Source organism: Microcaecilia unicolor, chromosome 1 (assembly GCF_901765095.1).
Source record: "Microcaecilia unicolor chromosome 1, aMicUni1.1, whole genome shotgun sequence".
Taxonomy (NCBI): Eukaryota; Metazoa; Chordata; class Amphibia; order Gymnophiona; family Siphonopidae; genus Microcaecilia; species Microcaecilia unicolor.
This window is the reverse complement of record NC_044031.1, coordinates 530,359,124-530,376,683: the sequence shown is the minus strand read 5'-3', so window position 1 is coordinate 530,376,683 and position 17,560 is coordinate 530,359,124. Positions and strand designations below refer to the sequence as shown.

General features: G+C 43.6%; 1 protein-coding gene across 1 annotated transcript; it reads left to right on the top strand.

The window, feature by feature from the left end:
- Positions 1-239: 239 nt before the first annotated feature.
- On the top strand, positions 240-17,347 carry RBIS (ribosomal biogenesis factor). Its single transcript, XM_030216113.1, has 4 exons — positions 240-343; positions 6,201-6,314; positions 13,424-13,540; positions 17,045-17,347. Exons 2-4 carry the CDS (start codon positions 6,204-6,206, stop codon positions 17,111-17,113), a joined length of 297 nt encoding a protein of 98 aa, XP_030071973.1. The 5' UTR covers positions 240-343; positions 6,201-6,203; the 3' UTR covers positions 17,114-17,347.
- The last annotated feature ends 213 nt before the right edge of the window (positions 17,348-17,560 follow it).

Here is a 17,560-nt window from a genome sequence, read left to right as displayed (position 1 = left end):
GAACAACAACGTGGATAGAGCAAGCTCATAGACCTGATTGCTTTGTTTTGAGTGAATGGGGATGACGGCTACGCAGAGAGGGAAAGGGCGATAATTAACCTGATTGGCTTCAACGTTTGACGTCATCCTATCTTCTGTTCATCAAAGGCGGTTGGTCCCGTTCTCAGCCCTCCTCTCTGCTGAGTCTGCTTACTGTGACCGAACTTCCTGTTTCCGGCAATGCGGCGGAACGCACACGCTCAGAGGAAGGGAGAGGGAGGGAGGGATTGGGAAGTTGTTTCGTATAGAACAGGGCACCGGAGAGGAGAAGGAAAGCTGCAGGATTGTTGGTGGGCAATATCTGGTATGAGTTCCATGGGTTGGGGGTATTTGAGGGAGAGGTGCCGGATCGCGGAGAGGGGGAGTCGTGCTAGACCGAGGAGAGGGGAAGAGTTAGCAGACCATGGGGAAGGGAGGGGGGTCCTTGGTCGGAGGGGTGCTGGGCCTGTGAGGGTCGCCTGTGACTTGGTGTCTTTGCGACTTAAAAGCTCCGTATCATATTCTATAGTAATGGTTCTAGTTCGTAAAGGCATAATGAGTCTGTACTATCTGTGCAAATCTGGGGATTTTATAAGAAAAATAGTACGTGGATGTTAAAAGAAAAATCACTCCCCTTCATCTGTGGCGCAGGATCCGAATTAGATGAAGGCAGTGCTGAAAACTAAGCCATTACCTCAGATACCATTTAAATTGTAAGCTCTTTGAGGAAGGGACTACTTATTATACCTGAATACTGCCATTGTGTAACACTTTAGGCATCTGGCAGTACTATTATTGCTCCATATTTTATTTTAAGTTACTTTTGTAAGTTAAAATTCTACTAGAGCTGGCTGCAGGTTAGTAGGGTGAAGGAGCCAGGGCTGAGGGTAGGTTAAACTGGGAGAAAAATTTTGGGGTGGAAGAGGATGGTAAAGAAAAGGGAGAAGGAAGGACAAATGGCAAAAAGTTGGTAAAAGACAGTAAGCAAAGGAAAATGTGTTGCAGGAATAAAGTATGTATAACTAATATGTAGATTCTCCTACTCCAACTCCTGTTGCTTGGAGAAGAGACGGCTGAGGGGAGATATGATAGAAGTGTATAAAATAATGAGTGGAATGGATCGGGTAGATGTGAAGCGACTGTTCACGCTATCCAAAAATACTAGGACTAGAGGGCATGAGTTGAAGCTACAGTGTGGTAAATTTAAAACGAATCGGAGAAAATTTTTCTTCACCCAACGTGTAATTAGACTCTGGAATTCGTTTCCGGAGAACGTGGTACGGGCGGTTAGCTTGACGGAGTTTAAAAAGGGGTTAGATAGATTCCTAAAGGACAAGTCCATAGACCGCTATTAAATGGACTTGGAAAAATTCCGCATTTTTAGGTATAACTTGTCTGGAATGTTTTTACGTTTGGGGAGCATGCCAGGTGCCCTTGACCTGGATTGGCCACTGTCGGTGACAGGATGCTGGGCTAGATGGACCTTTGGTCTTTCCCAGTATGGCACTACTTATGTACTTATGTACTTATTCGGATATTAGTCACACCATTTTACTTTCATAAAATGTCATTTACTAACATATGTGTGTAATTTGGTGCTTTTGGGGGGGGGGGCAGGGATCTTAAAGTCTGTGCTGGGAAGGTAGGCATGGGGAAACAATCGGGATAGGGAGAGGAAGGAAAAGGGATTACAGACAAGAAGTGCAGAGGGATAGGAGATGAAAAGTGGGGTGAGAGAGGGTGCAGCAAGAGGGAAGGATAAGGTGAATCTAGGGGTAGACAGTAGAATTGGGATCCTGGATTGAGGAAGGAAGATGGGTGAAGGAATGACTGACACTCCACAGCATCTTGGATTTCCCCAAGTGACGTTGCATCTCTCACATGCCAGACAGTAACAGTAAATTACAACAGATAAAAATCTGCATGGTCCATCCAGTCTGTCCAAAAAGGTGGCCACAGACACATTGCTACTCTGTGCAGGATACATTCCTTCATGATTGAACATCATCATAATTAGGGCAATTTACCATGCTTATCACATCTAGGCAGTTCTAAATGATTCCACCATATCATACCACCATGCCAATAGGGATGCATAGAACTCATACCAGATGATGTAAATGTGATATACCTGTCAAAACCAATTCCAGCCTATCCTGATTTGTCTTGCCTTATTCAGGACTCAGACTGTAGAAGTCTGCCTGGTATTGGCCTTACTTTTCAACTACTGGAGTTGCCATCAAACACCTCTCCAGCTTATCCTGACCTTTTCTTTTGTCATTTTTTGGAACAAAATGTAGTCTGCCCAGCACTGGCATTGATTCTCAATTACTGGAGTTGCCATCAAATCCCACCCCAGTTCATCCTGACTTGTCTTTGCCATTTTTGGGACATAAAACCTAGAAGTCTAGCTAGTACTGGCCTTACTACCCAAATTTGGAGTAGCTATCTTTAAGCACCACTCCAGCCTATCCCACACATTTTTGAATTTTGCTACTCTCCGAGGACAAGCAAGCTTCTATCGTCTCTCAAGTGGGTGACGATCCACAGCACCCGGTCCAGCATTTTGCCAAAGCTAAAAATAGAGCTTTGTGGAGCGTGAGCATCTTCCCGCCTGTCGCATGAACGTGGTCTCCTAAGTTCTCTTTTATCCACATGAGGAGAAGGTGCACTTTTTTTGTCCTCTCCTCACTTGACCAGTTCTTTAGAGCTTTTAAATACCTTTCAGATTATTTTTCTCCTTTTTCTTGTGGCTTCTTTTTTTGGGTCTTTTTAAACCAATCCTTTATTTTCCTTAGTTTCATTTTGCCCGGGTTTTCTTCTTTTTTCCATTGTCATCGGCCCATATTTAGGCCCTGACTTGTCGGGATTTTCCCTTTTGTTTTTCAGTGCCTTGCCCCTTTTTTAGGCACCATCGAGTCATTTTAATTTAGCCAACGAGGTTTTCCTGTCCATGTGCACGAAGTCTTCCAGTGGCTCCAAGTACTGTACTCAGTGCACTCGGACTATCTTGGGAAAAGTCCTCCCATTCTTGGTGTCTACAGTGTCCTGGGCCTGACCATAGCCCTGCTGTGTTCTCTTCGCATGAAGAACAGGACCCATGTTTCCTGAGAGACTCAACGAGAGAGAATTTTTGGAGTCAAGTCCGGTTCCTCGCCATCAGCATTGACGAGCATCACACTGGTATCTGGAACGTTGGTAAGCTTGGCTGCTTCAGGACCCTTAGTGGGAGCAGTGAGGTGTTGAGTGGGTCTCCACCTGTCTCGAGGCCTCCTGCTGTGCAGGTCCCCCGTCATCTTCCATTGTTGGACCCGACCTTGAGGTGACGTGGAGGATGAGCCCAGGGCTAAGATGCTCAAGATCCTGGACTACACAACCTCCTAAGGAGGTTGTGACTACCCCTCTGTTGGTCCCTGTCATGCTCAAGAAGATTGACACCCAGTATCGGATCCACAGTGAACCTGGTTTTGTCAGGCCTCAGTTATCTCACAATTCCATGGTGCTGGCGTCCGCTCTCGAGAGCCAGGAGTACTAAGGACTATGCCTTGGCGCCCCCAGGCAGAGAAGCTAGAACCCTGGATTTTTTGGGACGAAGATGTACCAGGCTTCAATGCTCATCTTCCGTATACAATCCGACCATCTCTTCACGAGCATCTACAAGTGAAACTTGTTGCGACAGCTGTTGGACTTGGTGGGTACACTCCCTCTGGAGCAGGCCGAGCCTTTTCACCAGTTGGTCAAGCAGCAGAAGGCATGTCGAAAATTCTTGGCCAGGGGCACTTACGACACTTTTGATATGGTATCTAGGATTTCTGCTCAAGGTATAGCAATGCGCAGACTCTCTCATGGCTGCGTGTTTCTGACTTGGAACATTGTGTTCAGCAGTGGTTGGCAGATGCCCCTTGCCGGGGGATAACCTTTTTGGAGAGAAGGTTCAGAAGGTCGCTGACAAAATCAAGAAGCATACGAATAGGGATGCTAGGGATTCCTTGCTTGTGAGAAGATAGAAGCCTGCTTGTCCTCGGAGAAAGCAGAGATATTTACCTGTAGCAGGTATTCTCTGAGGATAGCAGGCTTTATGTTCTCACAGTCCCGCCCACCTCCCCTTTTAGTTGTCTCTTTGGTTATTTTTACTTTATTTTTTGCTTTAGTATTAAACTGAGAAGACCCTATTCGCTCGATGGGTGGGAAGGCCAAAGCTCTATTTTTAGCTTTGGCAAAATGCCGGACCGGGCGACGTGGATTGGTGTTGCCCACTTGTGAGAATATGAAGCCTACTGTCCTCAGAGAATACTTGCTACAGGTAAGTATCTTCGCTTTTTTGTTTCACTACCATCGGGGAAGCTATTTCAGCCATCCACCACCCTCTCCATGAAAAAGAATTTCCTGATATTACTCCTAGGTCTTCCATCCTGCAACCACAGTATTTATGTCCTCTAGTTTTACCTCCTTGCTGTCTCTGGAAAAATTTGTATATTAATACCTTTTGAGTATTTAAACATCTGCATCATATCTCTCGTATCCCTCCTTTCCTCTAGGGTATACATATTTAGATCGTCAGGTTTTTTCATGCCCATACCATTTTTGTCACCTTTCCCTGAGCTGCCTCTAGTCATTTTATGTCCTTAGTAAGATACTGCCTCCAAAACTCAAAGTGGAGCTTCACGGATGACATGTACAGGGGCATTAACACTTCCTTGATCTTTACTCCTAATCCTTAAGGGCTACGAATGAGTCAGAGTTTTAGGATATGTCTAATGAATATGCATGAGAGAGATTTGCATGTCTTCTAGAGTATTGAGATCTCTCTTGCATATTTATTAGGGATATCCTGACCTATTGGTGGTCCTTGAGCACAGAGTGAATAGCACTTCCCTACAGCATCTCCAGTTCTCTTACACTTTCACACCTCACATCCCCCCCCCACCCCCCAACCGTTTCATTTATTCATCCTGACACTTTGAACTGCATGAGACACTGTAAAGCAGCTTGGCATGGTTCAAATATGGCACCGCACTGCTGCTGTTTTCCTCTGAAAAAGGCAAGATCTATGTAGGAGGAAGAGAGAGGACTTCTTCCACTGATGATCATCTGGCCCTTAGTTTCAAGGAAGCTCTGTGAGGAATGCTATGGGATGGGTCAGGTTTTGTATCCCTTACTACAGTTGACTAAGGACCTTACAAATAAGTAAAAGGAATAACATAGGGAGAAAGGTGGCAAGCATCAAGCAAACTGAACCACTGTCACTTGGGAAAATTTTCTTCTAGGTGATGTTACTGTCAGGAAGGTAGGCCAGAGCAGGCCAATGGCCTAGACAAATAACTAAAAAGAATAACTGCATAGAGGGACTGCCTAGACCTGTCACATAGTTTAAAAGCATTTACACCAAGTGTGTATGAACTGTGTGGCAGTGCTGATGAGAATGTATGGGAGTTCAGTGCACTTTGACCATGGCAAAAATAGTGATATTATAAGCTCTTCAGACATATGAATTGCCATAAAAGAAGCCTGCATGGAGATATGTGCTTTAACATCAGCTCAATATTGCTACAGCATCCTTAGCTTGTGTTTTAAGGAGATAAGGGAAGGTACCAGGAGCTAACTGACTCTGGAATGTTAGGATTTTAGAGCAACAAATTATAGCTGGACAGGATAAAAAGCGGGAAAGATTATTCTGGAACACGGGAGGGATGAAGACTAGGTGAGAGATGATAGGTGGAAAGAACAGATAGGCAGATAAGAGGGAAGTGATAGCTGGGTGAAAAACCTATAAAATGAGAGAATACCTTGGCCCCTGGGGGGAGAGTCTGGTGGGCACTTGGGATTCCAGGTGACTGCTAGCTCTTCCCATTTCTAATCTTTTTCTTATGTTTTAGTAAGCTATTTGTGCACTGCTTCTGCTATGTTATTGACTGTCATTTGAAGTAAAGAAAAAATAAAGAGAAGTTGCTGAATTAACAACTAGTTGTGTGAGAATTATTGGGTAAGCTTCACCCCATTGCAGTGATGGCGTGAAGAGGTTAAACCTCACAAGTGAGTGTAAGCCAGAGTGTCGCTCAGAGGCGGTATAGTGATCAGATGATTAGTGTCAGTATTTTCTTCACTGTTATTTATAAGTCTGATTTGAACAAGTATATGATTATTTCTGGAAATCTTAACTTTTCTTTACTTGTATTAAATAGGCAATGGCTAAAAACAAGTCAAAAGGGCAGAAGCAGAAAAACGTATTCCATGTCGCTAGCAAGAAGCCAAAACCCAAAAATAAAGCCAAGCCAGTTTTGACAAACCTTAAGAAGGTTAGTTCCAGAATAGTTTCTTCAGCACTGTATTGTCTCTTTTATTTGTTATAAATATGTTGATCACTTTCTAGACTAAACCCAAATAAGAGGTCCTGAGGATTGGAGTTAACAGCTCCCAGTTGTATGGAATTCACGTGTTGCATTTTGCAGCTGCCTGGTTTCTTTTAATGGCAGTTTCACGGTCATCTCTGTTTATATTTGAACACGAGTGAAATTTAGGAAAGCTTCCAGAAGAGGAGGTGGAGGGACAGTTGACCCTTGTTGCTGGCACTGCATATACAAGTTGTTCTTTTTTTTCCCACCTGTCTCATATAGCTCTCTAACCCCCATGTTTACAAAGCCGCACTCGTGGCTGCCGGTGTGCTAGTTCTGACACAGCCCATTTACTTTGAATGGGCTGTGTCTGCATTGCTGCACGTCCTAGTTAACAGGGGGTGGGGGGATAAGTTTGAACCACGTGCTTCCCAAACTGAGTAACTTTCTCATGAGACTGAAACAGCATTGAAGGAATCAGGGGAATGTACATTTCAAACCTGAAGAATTGTTTGGTGCTGGAAGAAAATAGAATACTTGTTCCAGAAGCCAACAAGCCTATGCAGAAAATAGAGGGGGGTATTATAAAACCGGAATGAGGGCCAGTTTGAAGGAGTTTAGAGTAAACATAAAACATTAGAAAAATGTAGGCAGATAAAGACCAAGGAGTTCATTTTCTAAGCACTTAGACTTACAAAATTCCATAGGTTATCACGTAACTTTGTAAGTAAGTGCTTTGAAAATACGCCTCCATATGGCCTATCCAGTCTACTTTCCCTATCACTCCCTTTGAGATCCGATGAACCTGTCCCAAATTCTCTTGAATTCAGACACTTCATCTCCACCACTTCCACCAGGATGCTGTTCCATGAATTCACCACCCTTTCTGTGAAGAAGTATTTCCTCGGGTTACTTCTGAGGCTATTCCCTCATCCTATGCCCTCTCATTCTAGAGCTTCTTTTCAGTTGAAAAACTCGCTTGTTGTGCATTCATCACACATAGGTATTTAAATGTCTCAATCATATCTCCCCTCTCCCACCTTTCTTCCAAAGTATACATATTGAGATCTTTAAGTCTATCCCTATACGCTTTATGACGAAGGCCACTTACTATTTTAGTAGCCACCCTCTGGACCAACTCCATCCTGTTTATATCTTTTTAAAGGTACGGGCTCCAGAATTGTACAGAGTATTCTAATGTGGTCTCACCAGGGTCTTATACAGGGACATCATCACCACTTTTTTCCTACTTGCCATTCCTCTCCCTATGCACCCAAAAATCTTTCTAGCTTTCGCCATCACCTTTTCTACCTGTTTGGGCACCTTAAGATCATCACGATCACACCTCTTTCATGCACAATAGTTCTTCGCCCTCTAAACTGTACCATTCCCTCAGGATTTTGCAGCCCAAATACATAACCCTGCATTTTATAGTATTAAAGTCTAAGCTGCCAAATTTCAGACCATTTCTCTACCTTCACTAAGTCCTTCCTCATGTTATCCTCACCATCAGGGTGTCCACCCTATTGCAGATTATGTATCATCCGCAAAGAGGCAAACCTTACTAGACAGCCCTTCAGCAATATTCTTTACTTTCTTCCTTTCTTCTTCATTTCTTGCCTTACATCCATAAATAAAAGCTGGGTCCTCCGCAGACTTGACTGGATGAGGTATAGCGTGGATCCAGCTTTTTCCTATTTTCTCTATCCATGTGCAGTTTTTCTCCTCTTCCCTTTCCCTCATCTCCATCCATGTGCATCTTCTTTACTCTTCCCTCTATCCATGGCTAGCATTTCTCCTCTCTCCCATCCCTTGCATCCATGTCCAACATTTTTCACGTCCCCTCCATGTGCATCTCCTTCTCCCTTCCCTCCGTCCACGTCCAGCATTTCTCCTCTCTCAATTCATGTGCATCTCCTTCCTCTCTCTTCCCTCTCATCCATGTCCAGCATATCTCCTTTCTCCCCTCCAGGTGCAGAGAAGGGTGACGAAAATGATAAAGGGGATGGGATGACTTCCCTATGAGGAAAGGCTAAAGCGGCTAGGGCTCTTCAGCTTGTAGAAAAGGCGGCTGAGGGGAGATATGATAGAGGTCTATAAAATAATGAGTGAAGTTGAACGGGTAGATGTGAAGCGTCTGTTTACGCTTTCCAAAAATACTAGGATGAAGCTACAATGTAGTAAATTTAAAACGAATCGGAGAAAATTTTTCTTCACTCAACGTGTAATTAAACTCTGGAATTCGTTGCCAGAGAATGTGGTAAAGGCAGTTAGCAGAGTTTAAAAAAGGTTTGGACGGCTTCCTAAGGGAAAAGTCCATAACCATTATTAAATGGACTTGGGGAAAATCCACTATTTCTGGGATAAGCAGTATAAAATGTTTTGTACTTTTTGGAGATCTTGCCAGGTATTTGTGACCTGGATTGGCCACTGTTGGAAACAGGATGCTGGGCTTGATGGACCTTTGGTCTTTCCCAGTATGGCAATACTTATGTACTTATCCATGTGCATCTCCTTCCTCCCCTCCATGTCCAGCAATAATTCTCTCTCCCTGCCCTCCATGTCCATCAATTCTCCTCTCTTCCCTGCCCCTTCCATCCATCCATGTCCAGCAGTTTTCCTCTCTCCCCTGCTGTTCTTTCCATCCATGTTCAGCAGTTCTTTCTCCCCTCTCCTCCATCCATCCATGTCCAGCAATTCTCTTTTCTCCCCGCCAACCATCAATGTCCAGCAATTCTCCTCTCTCCCTGTCCTCCCCTCCATCCATGTCCAGCAATTCTCCTCTCTCCCCTGCCCCTTCCACCATCAGTGTCCAGCAGTTTTGCTCTCTCTCCTGCTGTCCTTTCCATCCATGTCCAGCAATTCTCTTTTCTCCCCGCCCTCCCCTCCATCATTGTCCAGCAATTCTCTCGCCCCTGCCCTCCCCTCCATCTATGTCCAGCAATTCTCTCCCCTGCTCATCTGTCCATCCATGTCCAGCAATTCTCTCTGCCCTCCTTCCATCCATCCGTGTCCAGCAGTTCACTTCTCTCCCTTGCCCTCCCCTCCATCCATCCGTGTCCAGGAATTCTCCATCTCCTGCTCTCCACTCCATCCGTGTCCAGCAATTCTCTATCTTCTGCTCTCTTCTCCATCCATGTCCAGCAATTCTCCTTTCTCCCTTGCCCTCCCCTCCATTCATCCATGTCCAGGAATTCTTCTCCATCCCCTGCTCTCCTCGCCATTCGTGTCCAGTAATTTTCTATCCCCTGCTCTCCTCTCCATCCATGTCCAGCAATTCTCCTCTTTGCCCTGCCCTCCCCTCTCATCCATGTCCAGCAATTCTCCTCTGTCCCCTGCCCTTTTCAGCCCCCAAGTTCCAGCCTTAGCCCCTTTCTCAGCTGCTTCTGCTAGTTCGAGTTCCTACGACAGCCCCCTTTTTGTTCTTGCCACCCTGCATCTCTTACCTCAAAGCAGCAGCATGACTGCATCAGTGAAGGAAGCAGGCTGCTGGCTCAGGCCTTCCCACACTGTGTCCTGCTCTTGTGGAAACAGGAAATTACACCAGAGGAGGGCAGGACACAGGGAAGGCCCGAGCTGGCAGCTTGCTTCTTTAACTGACGCGGTCACGTTGCCACTTTGAGGTAAAAGAGACGCAGGGTGGCAAGAACAAAAAGGGGGCTGTCTGAGCTGAGGGCGAGCAGATGGGGACTAGGGGCTGGAACTGTGAGCTGCTGGTAAGCGTGGCTTGTGGTGCCCTCCAGAGGTTGGCTCCCCCCTGCCATGTTTACTGCACTTACTAGGTTGCGCCAGCCTTGGGGCAGGAGCGATCCTCCGTCCTATGCTCCTGCCCCAGCTGATCTGGCACAACAACTGGCTCGCAGATTTTCAGAAAATGTAACAACCAGCTCGTGCGAGCCAACTCCAGCACACCACTGTATGTATGAGCTGGTGTGTTCACCTTTCCCTTTCACCTGTATTTTATTTTCTTGTTCCTTTTTTCTATTACATATGCCTAAGGCTCATTAGAATTGGTACATTTTGATGAGTTGGTACGACTTCCTTTTACATATGCCTAAGGTATGTCTATTCTGTAAGCTTTCTATGTAGCTAGCACACTCATTTAAATAGGTGGTTATTTTTGGTGCCTTCCACAGTCTGCGGACTAAACCGCTACTCTTCAGGAAACAATCTACTGACCATTGATAACTGTTTTTCTAAACTTAAGGTAAGATTTTGACGGTCTTTTTATACGCTTTATTAGTTGTTATTCGGATAGTTGCAACAAGTTGTTTTTTACTTCACAACATTTTTTCCATATTGTTAGCAAGTGTTTCACTTTCTTCTGGATAGCACTGTTTTGGCAGTCCTTAGATCCAGCATTCTATTTAGAATCTATGCAGTCACAGCTCTTTTGGTTTCTGTGACATTCTCCACCCACGCTCAAATTTAATTGCTATTTCTAAATGCTATCCTAGTCCCGTTGGTTTTTATTACTATTTAATACTACCTTCAAGTCTGCCCAGCATTGTCTTTGCTTCTCAATTACTGGTGTTGCCACCCAACCTCTGCTAAGCTTCTGTGGATCCATTCCTTCTAAACAGGATTCCTTTGTGTTTATCCCACACAGTTTTGAATTCCCGTTACCTTTTTCCTCTCCACCACCTCCCGTGGGAGTGCATGCCAAGTATCTACCACCCTCGCCGTGAAAAAATACTTCCTGACAGTATTCTTGAGTCTGCCCCCCCCCCCCCCAAACCTCAGTTCATGTCCTCTAGTTCTACCGCCTTCCCTTCTCTGAAAAAGATTTGTTTGCAGATTAATACCTTTCAAATATTCGAACATCTGTATTATATCACCCCTGTTTCTTCTTTCCTCTAGGATATACATGTTTAGTTCAGTAAGTCTCTATGACCACCGCCTTGTCACAGTGTTTCTTCACTTTCATATCCTCGGACATCACCCCCCCCCCAGGGTTCCTCTCCTGAGTCGAGCTTACCAGTCACTCCCCTTCTATCTGGTATCTCTTTTGCATTTCTGCACTGTATTGGAAATCTTCGTGTCATCTGCTAAAAGGCAAACCTTTCCTTCTAACCCTTCAGCAATATCTCTCAAACATATTAAACAGTATCAGCCCCGGCACCAACCCCTGAGGCACTCCACTACTCAGCTTCCTGTCCTCCGAGCGGATTCTGTTTACCACCACCCTCTTGTCACCTGTTGGTCAGCCAATTTCCTGTCCAGTTTACAATTTTGGGTCTTATGTTCAGCCCTCTCAGTTTATTCACAAGTATTCAGTGAGGGACAGTATCAAAGGCTTTGCAGAAAAGCATGTAAATTACATCTACCGCATGTCCTTCTTTGGTCCAGTTCTTTGGTCACCCAGTCAAGTCAGAGATTCGTTTGGCAGGATTTTCCTTTGGTAAAGCCATGTTGTCTCGGATCCTGTAATCTGTTGGCTTCTAGAAAGTTAACTATCCTTTCAACAGCGAATCCATTATTTTTCCTACTACCGATGTGAGACTTACCGGTCTGTAGTTTACCACTTCTTCCCAGTCTCCGCTTTTGTGAAGAGGGACCACATTCACTCTTCTCCAATCCAGCAGAACCTTTCCCGTCTCTAAAGATCTATTAAATAAATTAAGAGGGCCTGCCAGGATGTATCCCATCCAGCCCCTTAGCTTTGTCCACCTTCAGATTCTCAAGCTGTTTATAAATGCTTTCCTCTGTGAATGACACAGTATCCACTCCATTCCCAGATATTTCTTCTGCAACCTACTGTGGTCCTCTTCCAGGATTTTCTTCTGTGAACACAGAAGAGAAGTAATTGTTTAACACGTTCGCTTTATCCTCATTACTCTTCACATAGCCGTTCTCAGTATCTTTCAGTCTTGCAATTCCATTCCTTTCTTTTCTCCTTGAACCAGATTATTGGGTAACATGGTTAACCCATTAGTGCCCACTGTTCCCATATGGGCACTAATGGGTTAATAAGATCTGATTGTATTGACCTGTTGTCTAAATCAGGTCCCCAGGAGAAAAAGTATGGTGGGCTTGAAAAGTTATCTTCATAGCTCATAATTTTGTGACCCTTGAACTAAATAACCTTGTGGTCTTTCTGTGCCATCTTTTGGTGTTACTCACAGGGATGGAAAAAGTTTTTAAAAACTTGGCCACCAAACAGATTTTAGGAGCTACAACAAAATATTTCTCCATGGGGCCTTTGTCTTCTTCCCCACTTCTACTCTTGCTAGCCTCTTTTAGATTTCTTTTCCTTCCAGCTCTTTGGGACAGGCAGGGCAATCTTTGTTTATGGCAGTTCTTTTCAGGGATAGTTTTCTACAGCGGCAGCATAGAGCTCTGTTGGAGCCTCTCATAACTGGAGCAAAGTACAGTGCTTCTCAGTTACGAGCCTCCCATTGTAGTTGTCAGCTCTTGAGCTCAGGTAGCAGCAGGCACACGGCAGACCTTTAGGCACTAGGCCAGGAAGTGCCTGGGTTGTTTCTGCCTTGTTTATATATTTATATAAAAGTTTTACATGTGTTACAATGATTTTTTATATTGGAATGCACCTTTTTATATGTTGGATTTAATTTGTGAAGGACAGGGGTATCTAGAAATTATTTTATTGTTGCGATATTCAAACCCAAAAGTTACCTGTTGATTATTTTCGTCAAACTTTCCATTTTTAGCGCTTATACTTGGAATTCTTTACCAGCTCAAGTTACAACTATTACCAGCTACTGCCTATATAGGACATTTTTTTTTATTATTTAGGAAATTGTTAATTATTACTCAATTATAGGAAATGGGTTTTTTCGGTTTTGTAATTCTCCAGGGATTGGCTGGATTTCTTGTACATCTGTAATCTGCATTGAACTTGGTGGTTTTTGCAGAATATAAGAATATTTTGTATTGTACATTTTATTAGCTTTATTTTTTTGTATCCAAATAAGTTAACCTTGATAAATCTTTGCATATGTCAAATACAGAACTAACATACTGGATAGGCAAAACTGATGTGGCTACCTCTGCATTTATTTGCATTCCCTACAAATCGTATACCAGAACTATTCTTGCTTTTTTTTTTACAGATAAATTTGGTAAATGATGAGAATGTTAGCAGAGTTAATAAAGCCTTTGCAAGAGTTCAGAATGAAGTCAAACACCTCTCACAAAAAATGGCATCTGAATCTCAGCTGAGACACCAGGTAATCATTTTTTTTTTTTTTTTAATGGTATATAAAATGTAGAATGAAAATCAGCTAATTGGAAAGAACATAGGATAAAGTAACCATCTAATGCACTTTGCACTTGGATTAAAAATGGGGGAGGGGGGAGCGGCAGCAAACTAATTCCCATGTTTCAGTACTTACCATCAGTTAAATAGCAAAAGTGATTTTTTTTTTTTTAATTGAACAGAAATGCTTGGCCTATACACTTTTAAGTAGTGCTATCTACTCCTGTCTTCCTTGTTGCATACATAAGAACCTAAGAATAACCATACTGGGTCAGACCATCTAGCCCAGTATCCTGTTTCAAACAGTGGCCAATCCAGGTCACAAGTACCTGGAAGAAACCCAATTAGTAGCAATATTCCATGCTACCAATCCCGGGGCAAGCAGTGGCTTTCCCCATGTCCATCTCAATAACAGATTATGGACTCTTCCTCCAGGAACTTGTCCAAAACCCAGATACGCTAACTGCTGTTACCACATCCTTCAGTAGCGAGTTCCAGAGCTAAACTGTTCTTTGGGTGAAAAAATATTTCCTCCTATTTGTCTTTTTTTATTTTTGAAGAAGCAGTTTACTGATAGTCCAAGCCACAAGAAAATGACAATACAAATCCTGGCTAGGTAAAGAAAAGTCAACAATATCAGGGTTCCATATTTTAACAAAAGTTTTGCCCGGCACCGACGTAAGACTCACCGGTCTATAATTTCCCAGATCTCCCCTGGAACCTTTTTTAAAAATCGGCGTTACATTGGCCACCCTCCAATCTTCTGGTACCACACACTATTTTAAGGATAAATTACATATTACTAACAACAGTTCCGCAAGTTAATTTTTCAGTTCTATCAGTACTCTGGGATGAATACCATCCGGTCTAGGAAATTTGCTACTCTTCAATTTGTCAAATTGCCCTATTACATCCTCTAGGTCTATAGATATTTCATTCAGTTTCTCTGACTTGTCAGCTTTGAATACCTTTTCTGGCACCGGCATCTCTCCCAAATCTTCCTCGGTGAAGACTGAAGCAAAGAATTCATTTAATCTCTCCGCTACAGCTTTGTCTTCCCAGATTGCCTCTTTTATACCTTGGTCATCAGTGGTCTAACTGATTCTTTTGCCGGCTTCCTGCTTTTAAATGGACCTAAATTTTTTTTTGTTTTTTTTACTGTTTTTGCCTCCAGCACAATCTTTTTTTCAAAGTCCCTCTTTGCCTTACTTATCAGCGCTTTGCATTGACTTGACATTCCTTATGCTGTTATTATTTTCAGTTGGTTCCTTCTTCCATTTTCTGAAGGATTTTCTCTAATAGCTTCCTTCACCTTACTTTTTAACCATGCCGGCTGTAGTTTGGTCTTCCTTCCTCCCTCCTTTTTTAATACACGGAATATATTTGGCCTGGGCTTCCAGGATGGTGTTTTTGAACAGCATCCATGCCCAATGTAAATTTTTGACCCTCGAAGACACTCCTCTAAGTTTTTTTTTCACTGTTCTTCTCATTTTATCATAGTCCCCTTTTTTAAAGTTAAACGCTAACGTATTAGATTTCCTGTGTATACTTACTTCAAAGCTAATATCATATTATGATCACTTATCAAGCGGCTCCAGCTCCACTAAGGACTAGGTCTAGAATTTTCCCTTCTCTCGTCGGCTCCTGTACCAGCTGCTCCATAAAGGAGTCCTTGATTTCGTCAAGAAATTTTAGCTCCCTAGCGTGCCCTGATGTTACATTTACCCAGACAATATCGGGGTAATTGAAATCACCCATTATTATTGTGTTGCCCAGTTTGTTTGCTTCCCTAATTTCTGATAACATTTCTAAATTCGTCTGTTCATCCTGGTCAGGCGGACAATAGTACACTCCTATCATTATCCTTATCCGTGGAGTAGCCTAGTGGTTAGTGCAGCGGACTTTGATCCTGGGGAACTGAGTTCAATTCTCACTGCAGCTCCTTGTGACTCTGGGCAAGTCACTTAACCCTGCATTGTCCCAGGTACAAATAAGTACCTGTATATAATGTAAACCGCTTTGAATGTAGAGGCAGATGCACTAAAGCTTAATGAGCCTTTAATGACCCTCCAACGAGGAAATTTTGATCCGTTGCATGCATCAAAGGGCTTTTACAGTGGAAGCTAGCAGCTAACGAAAACGGAATGGAGATGAGCAATTAGTGTAAAACCCCCATAGAAACGAGATACACTAACCTTTTCCGATTGCCTTTACGCAGGAAATAGGCAGGAAATCTAACGAGAGGTCTGTCAGTTACAAGTTTAAAAGTGAAATGTATTTAAAAAAATAACTAGGGGGGCGAAAACGCGCGTCAGGGGCGTCCTTTATTGACGCCCCAGGTCGCTGCTGCTCCCCTCTCCCTCAGCACCAAAAGAAGAAAAAAAAAAAAATCGGGAGGGGGCAAAGGCGCTCGAGAAGCGTCCTGTATGGCCGTCTTTGCCCCCCCCCCGCCCGAGGTCTCCGTTTCCCACCCCCACCCCCCCCGCACGAAAAAACTCAAATTTTAGCAGCCCCAGCCCCGAGCCGGCCCTCCTCCCTTCCTGTGTCTTCTCCCACACTAGCTCCGCCTCCCGCCATGCTCCAGTCCTGTGCCCCACCCCCCCTTTGGTCGTGGCTGCCGCTCCTCCCCTCCAACGACCCCCCCTTTGCCTTACCGGCCCGTGCAGCGCCTCTCACCTCTGCAGCACGGGCAAGAACAGCTGATCGGCGAGTCAGGCCTTCTCAGACGTCCCTTCTTTCTTCCTGGGCCCGCCCTCCTCTGACGTAGGTAAACTATCTTCCCTGTTGTGGTGATACCTTTGTCGGCCTCCCCCCCACCGTTTCTAGTTTAAAAGCTGCTGTCTCCTTTTTAAATGCCAATGCCAGCAGCCTGGTCCCACCCTGGTTAAGGTGGAGCCCATCCTTTCGGAATAGGCTCCCCCTTCCCCAGAATGTTGCCCAGTTCCTAACAAATCTAAAACCCTCCTCCCTGCACCATCATCTCAGCCACGCATTGAGACTCCGGAGCTCTGCCTGTCTCTTGGGCCCTGCGCGTGGAACGGATAAGCACTTCAGAAAATGCTACCCTGGAGGTTCTGGATTTGAGCTTTCTGAGAGCTTACATTTGGCTTCTAGAACCTCTCTCCCTCATTTTCCTATGTCACTTCATCTACACTTCTGTATGTAATAGAAGTTCACTGGTTTTACCTAAACTAAAAACTTGACAGTTGCAGCACCTTGGATTGAAAATCTACCTCTTCCTTAAGGAGAACATTTTTACTAATGGGGATTCAGATAGAGGCTTAATTCCTACTGTTATATTTTTATGTATATATATGTGCAAGTCAAATGAAAACATTAACGAAAGGGGAAAAAAAACCTTTTTTTGGCATTTGTTTAAATTTTAGTAACTACAACATCGCTGCAGTAAGTTCAGGTTTGTTTATATACACAAAAGTGCATGAAATTTAACTGCCCTGTAAACTTTTTCCTTCAGCATCCAAAGCAGCCTGAAGATGAACCACCAAACATCGATGATGCCACAACTTTGTTTTCTCAATTGTGAACATGGAACAACTGCAATTTAAGTGAGGAACAAAATGACAAGATGAACAGTAGTGACTGCAAAAAAAAAAAAAACCCCACCACAAGTTGTTGGGTTAAATCAAGCCAGCTTTATTTAAAATTCTCTCTCCTACCCCATAAATGAATGTATACCAGAAATAAAACGACTATTTAGGTAATACTTTGTACAGGTTTAATAAAAGAAAAATAAAATCTGGTGAAATTTACAAGTAAAGGTGTTGGCACATCTTACTATAAACTACACAAACTATATATATATATGAAAGCAGAATGTCTGAAATCAGCAAAATATGAGGAACTTAAAGTGCTAAAACAGAAGGCACTTCACAATGTATATATGGAAACATCTATCCTAACCCATTTTGCCTTTAAAAGTGGCAGTGATATAATTATAGGTGGACTAAAGAAATACTAGCTTCCTCATCAA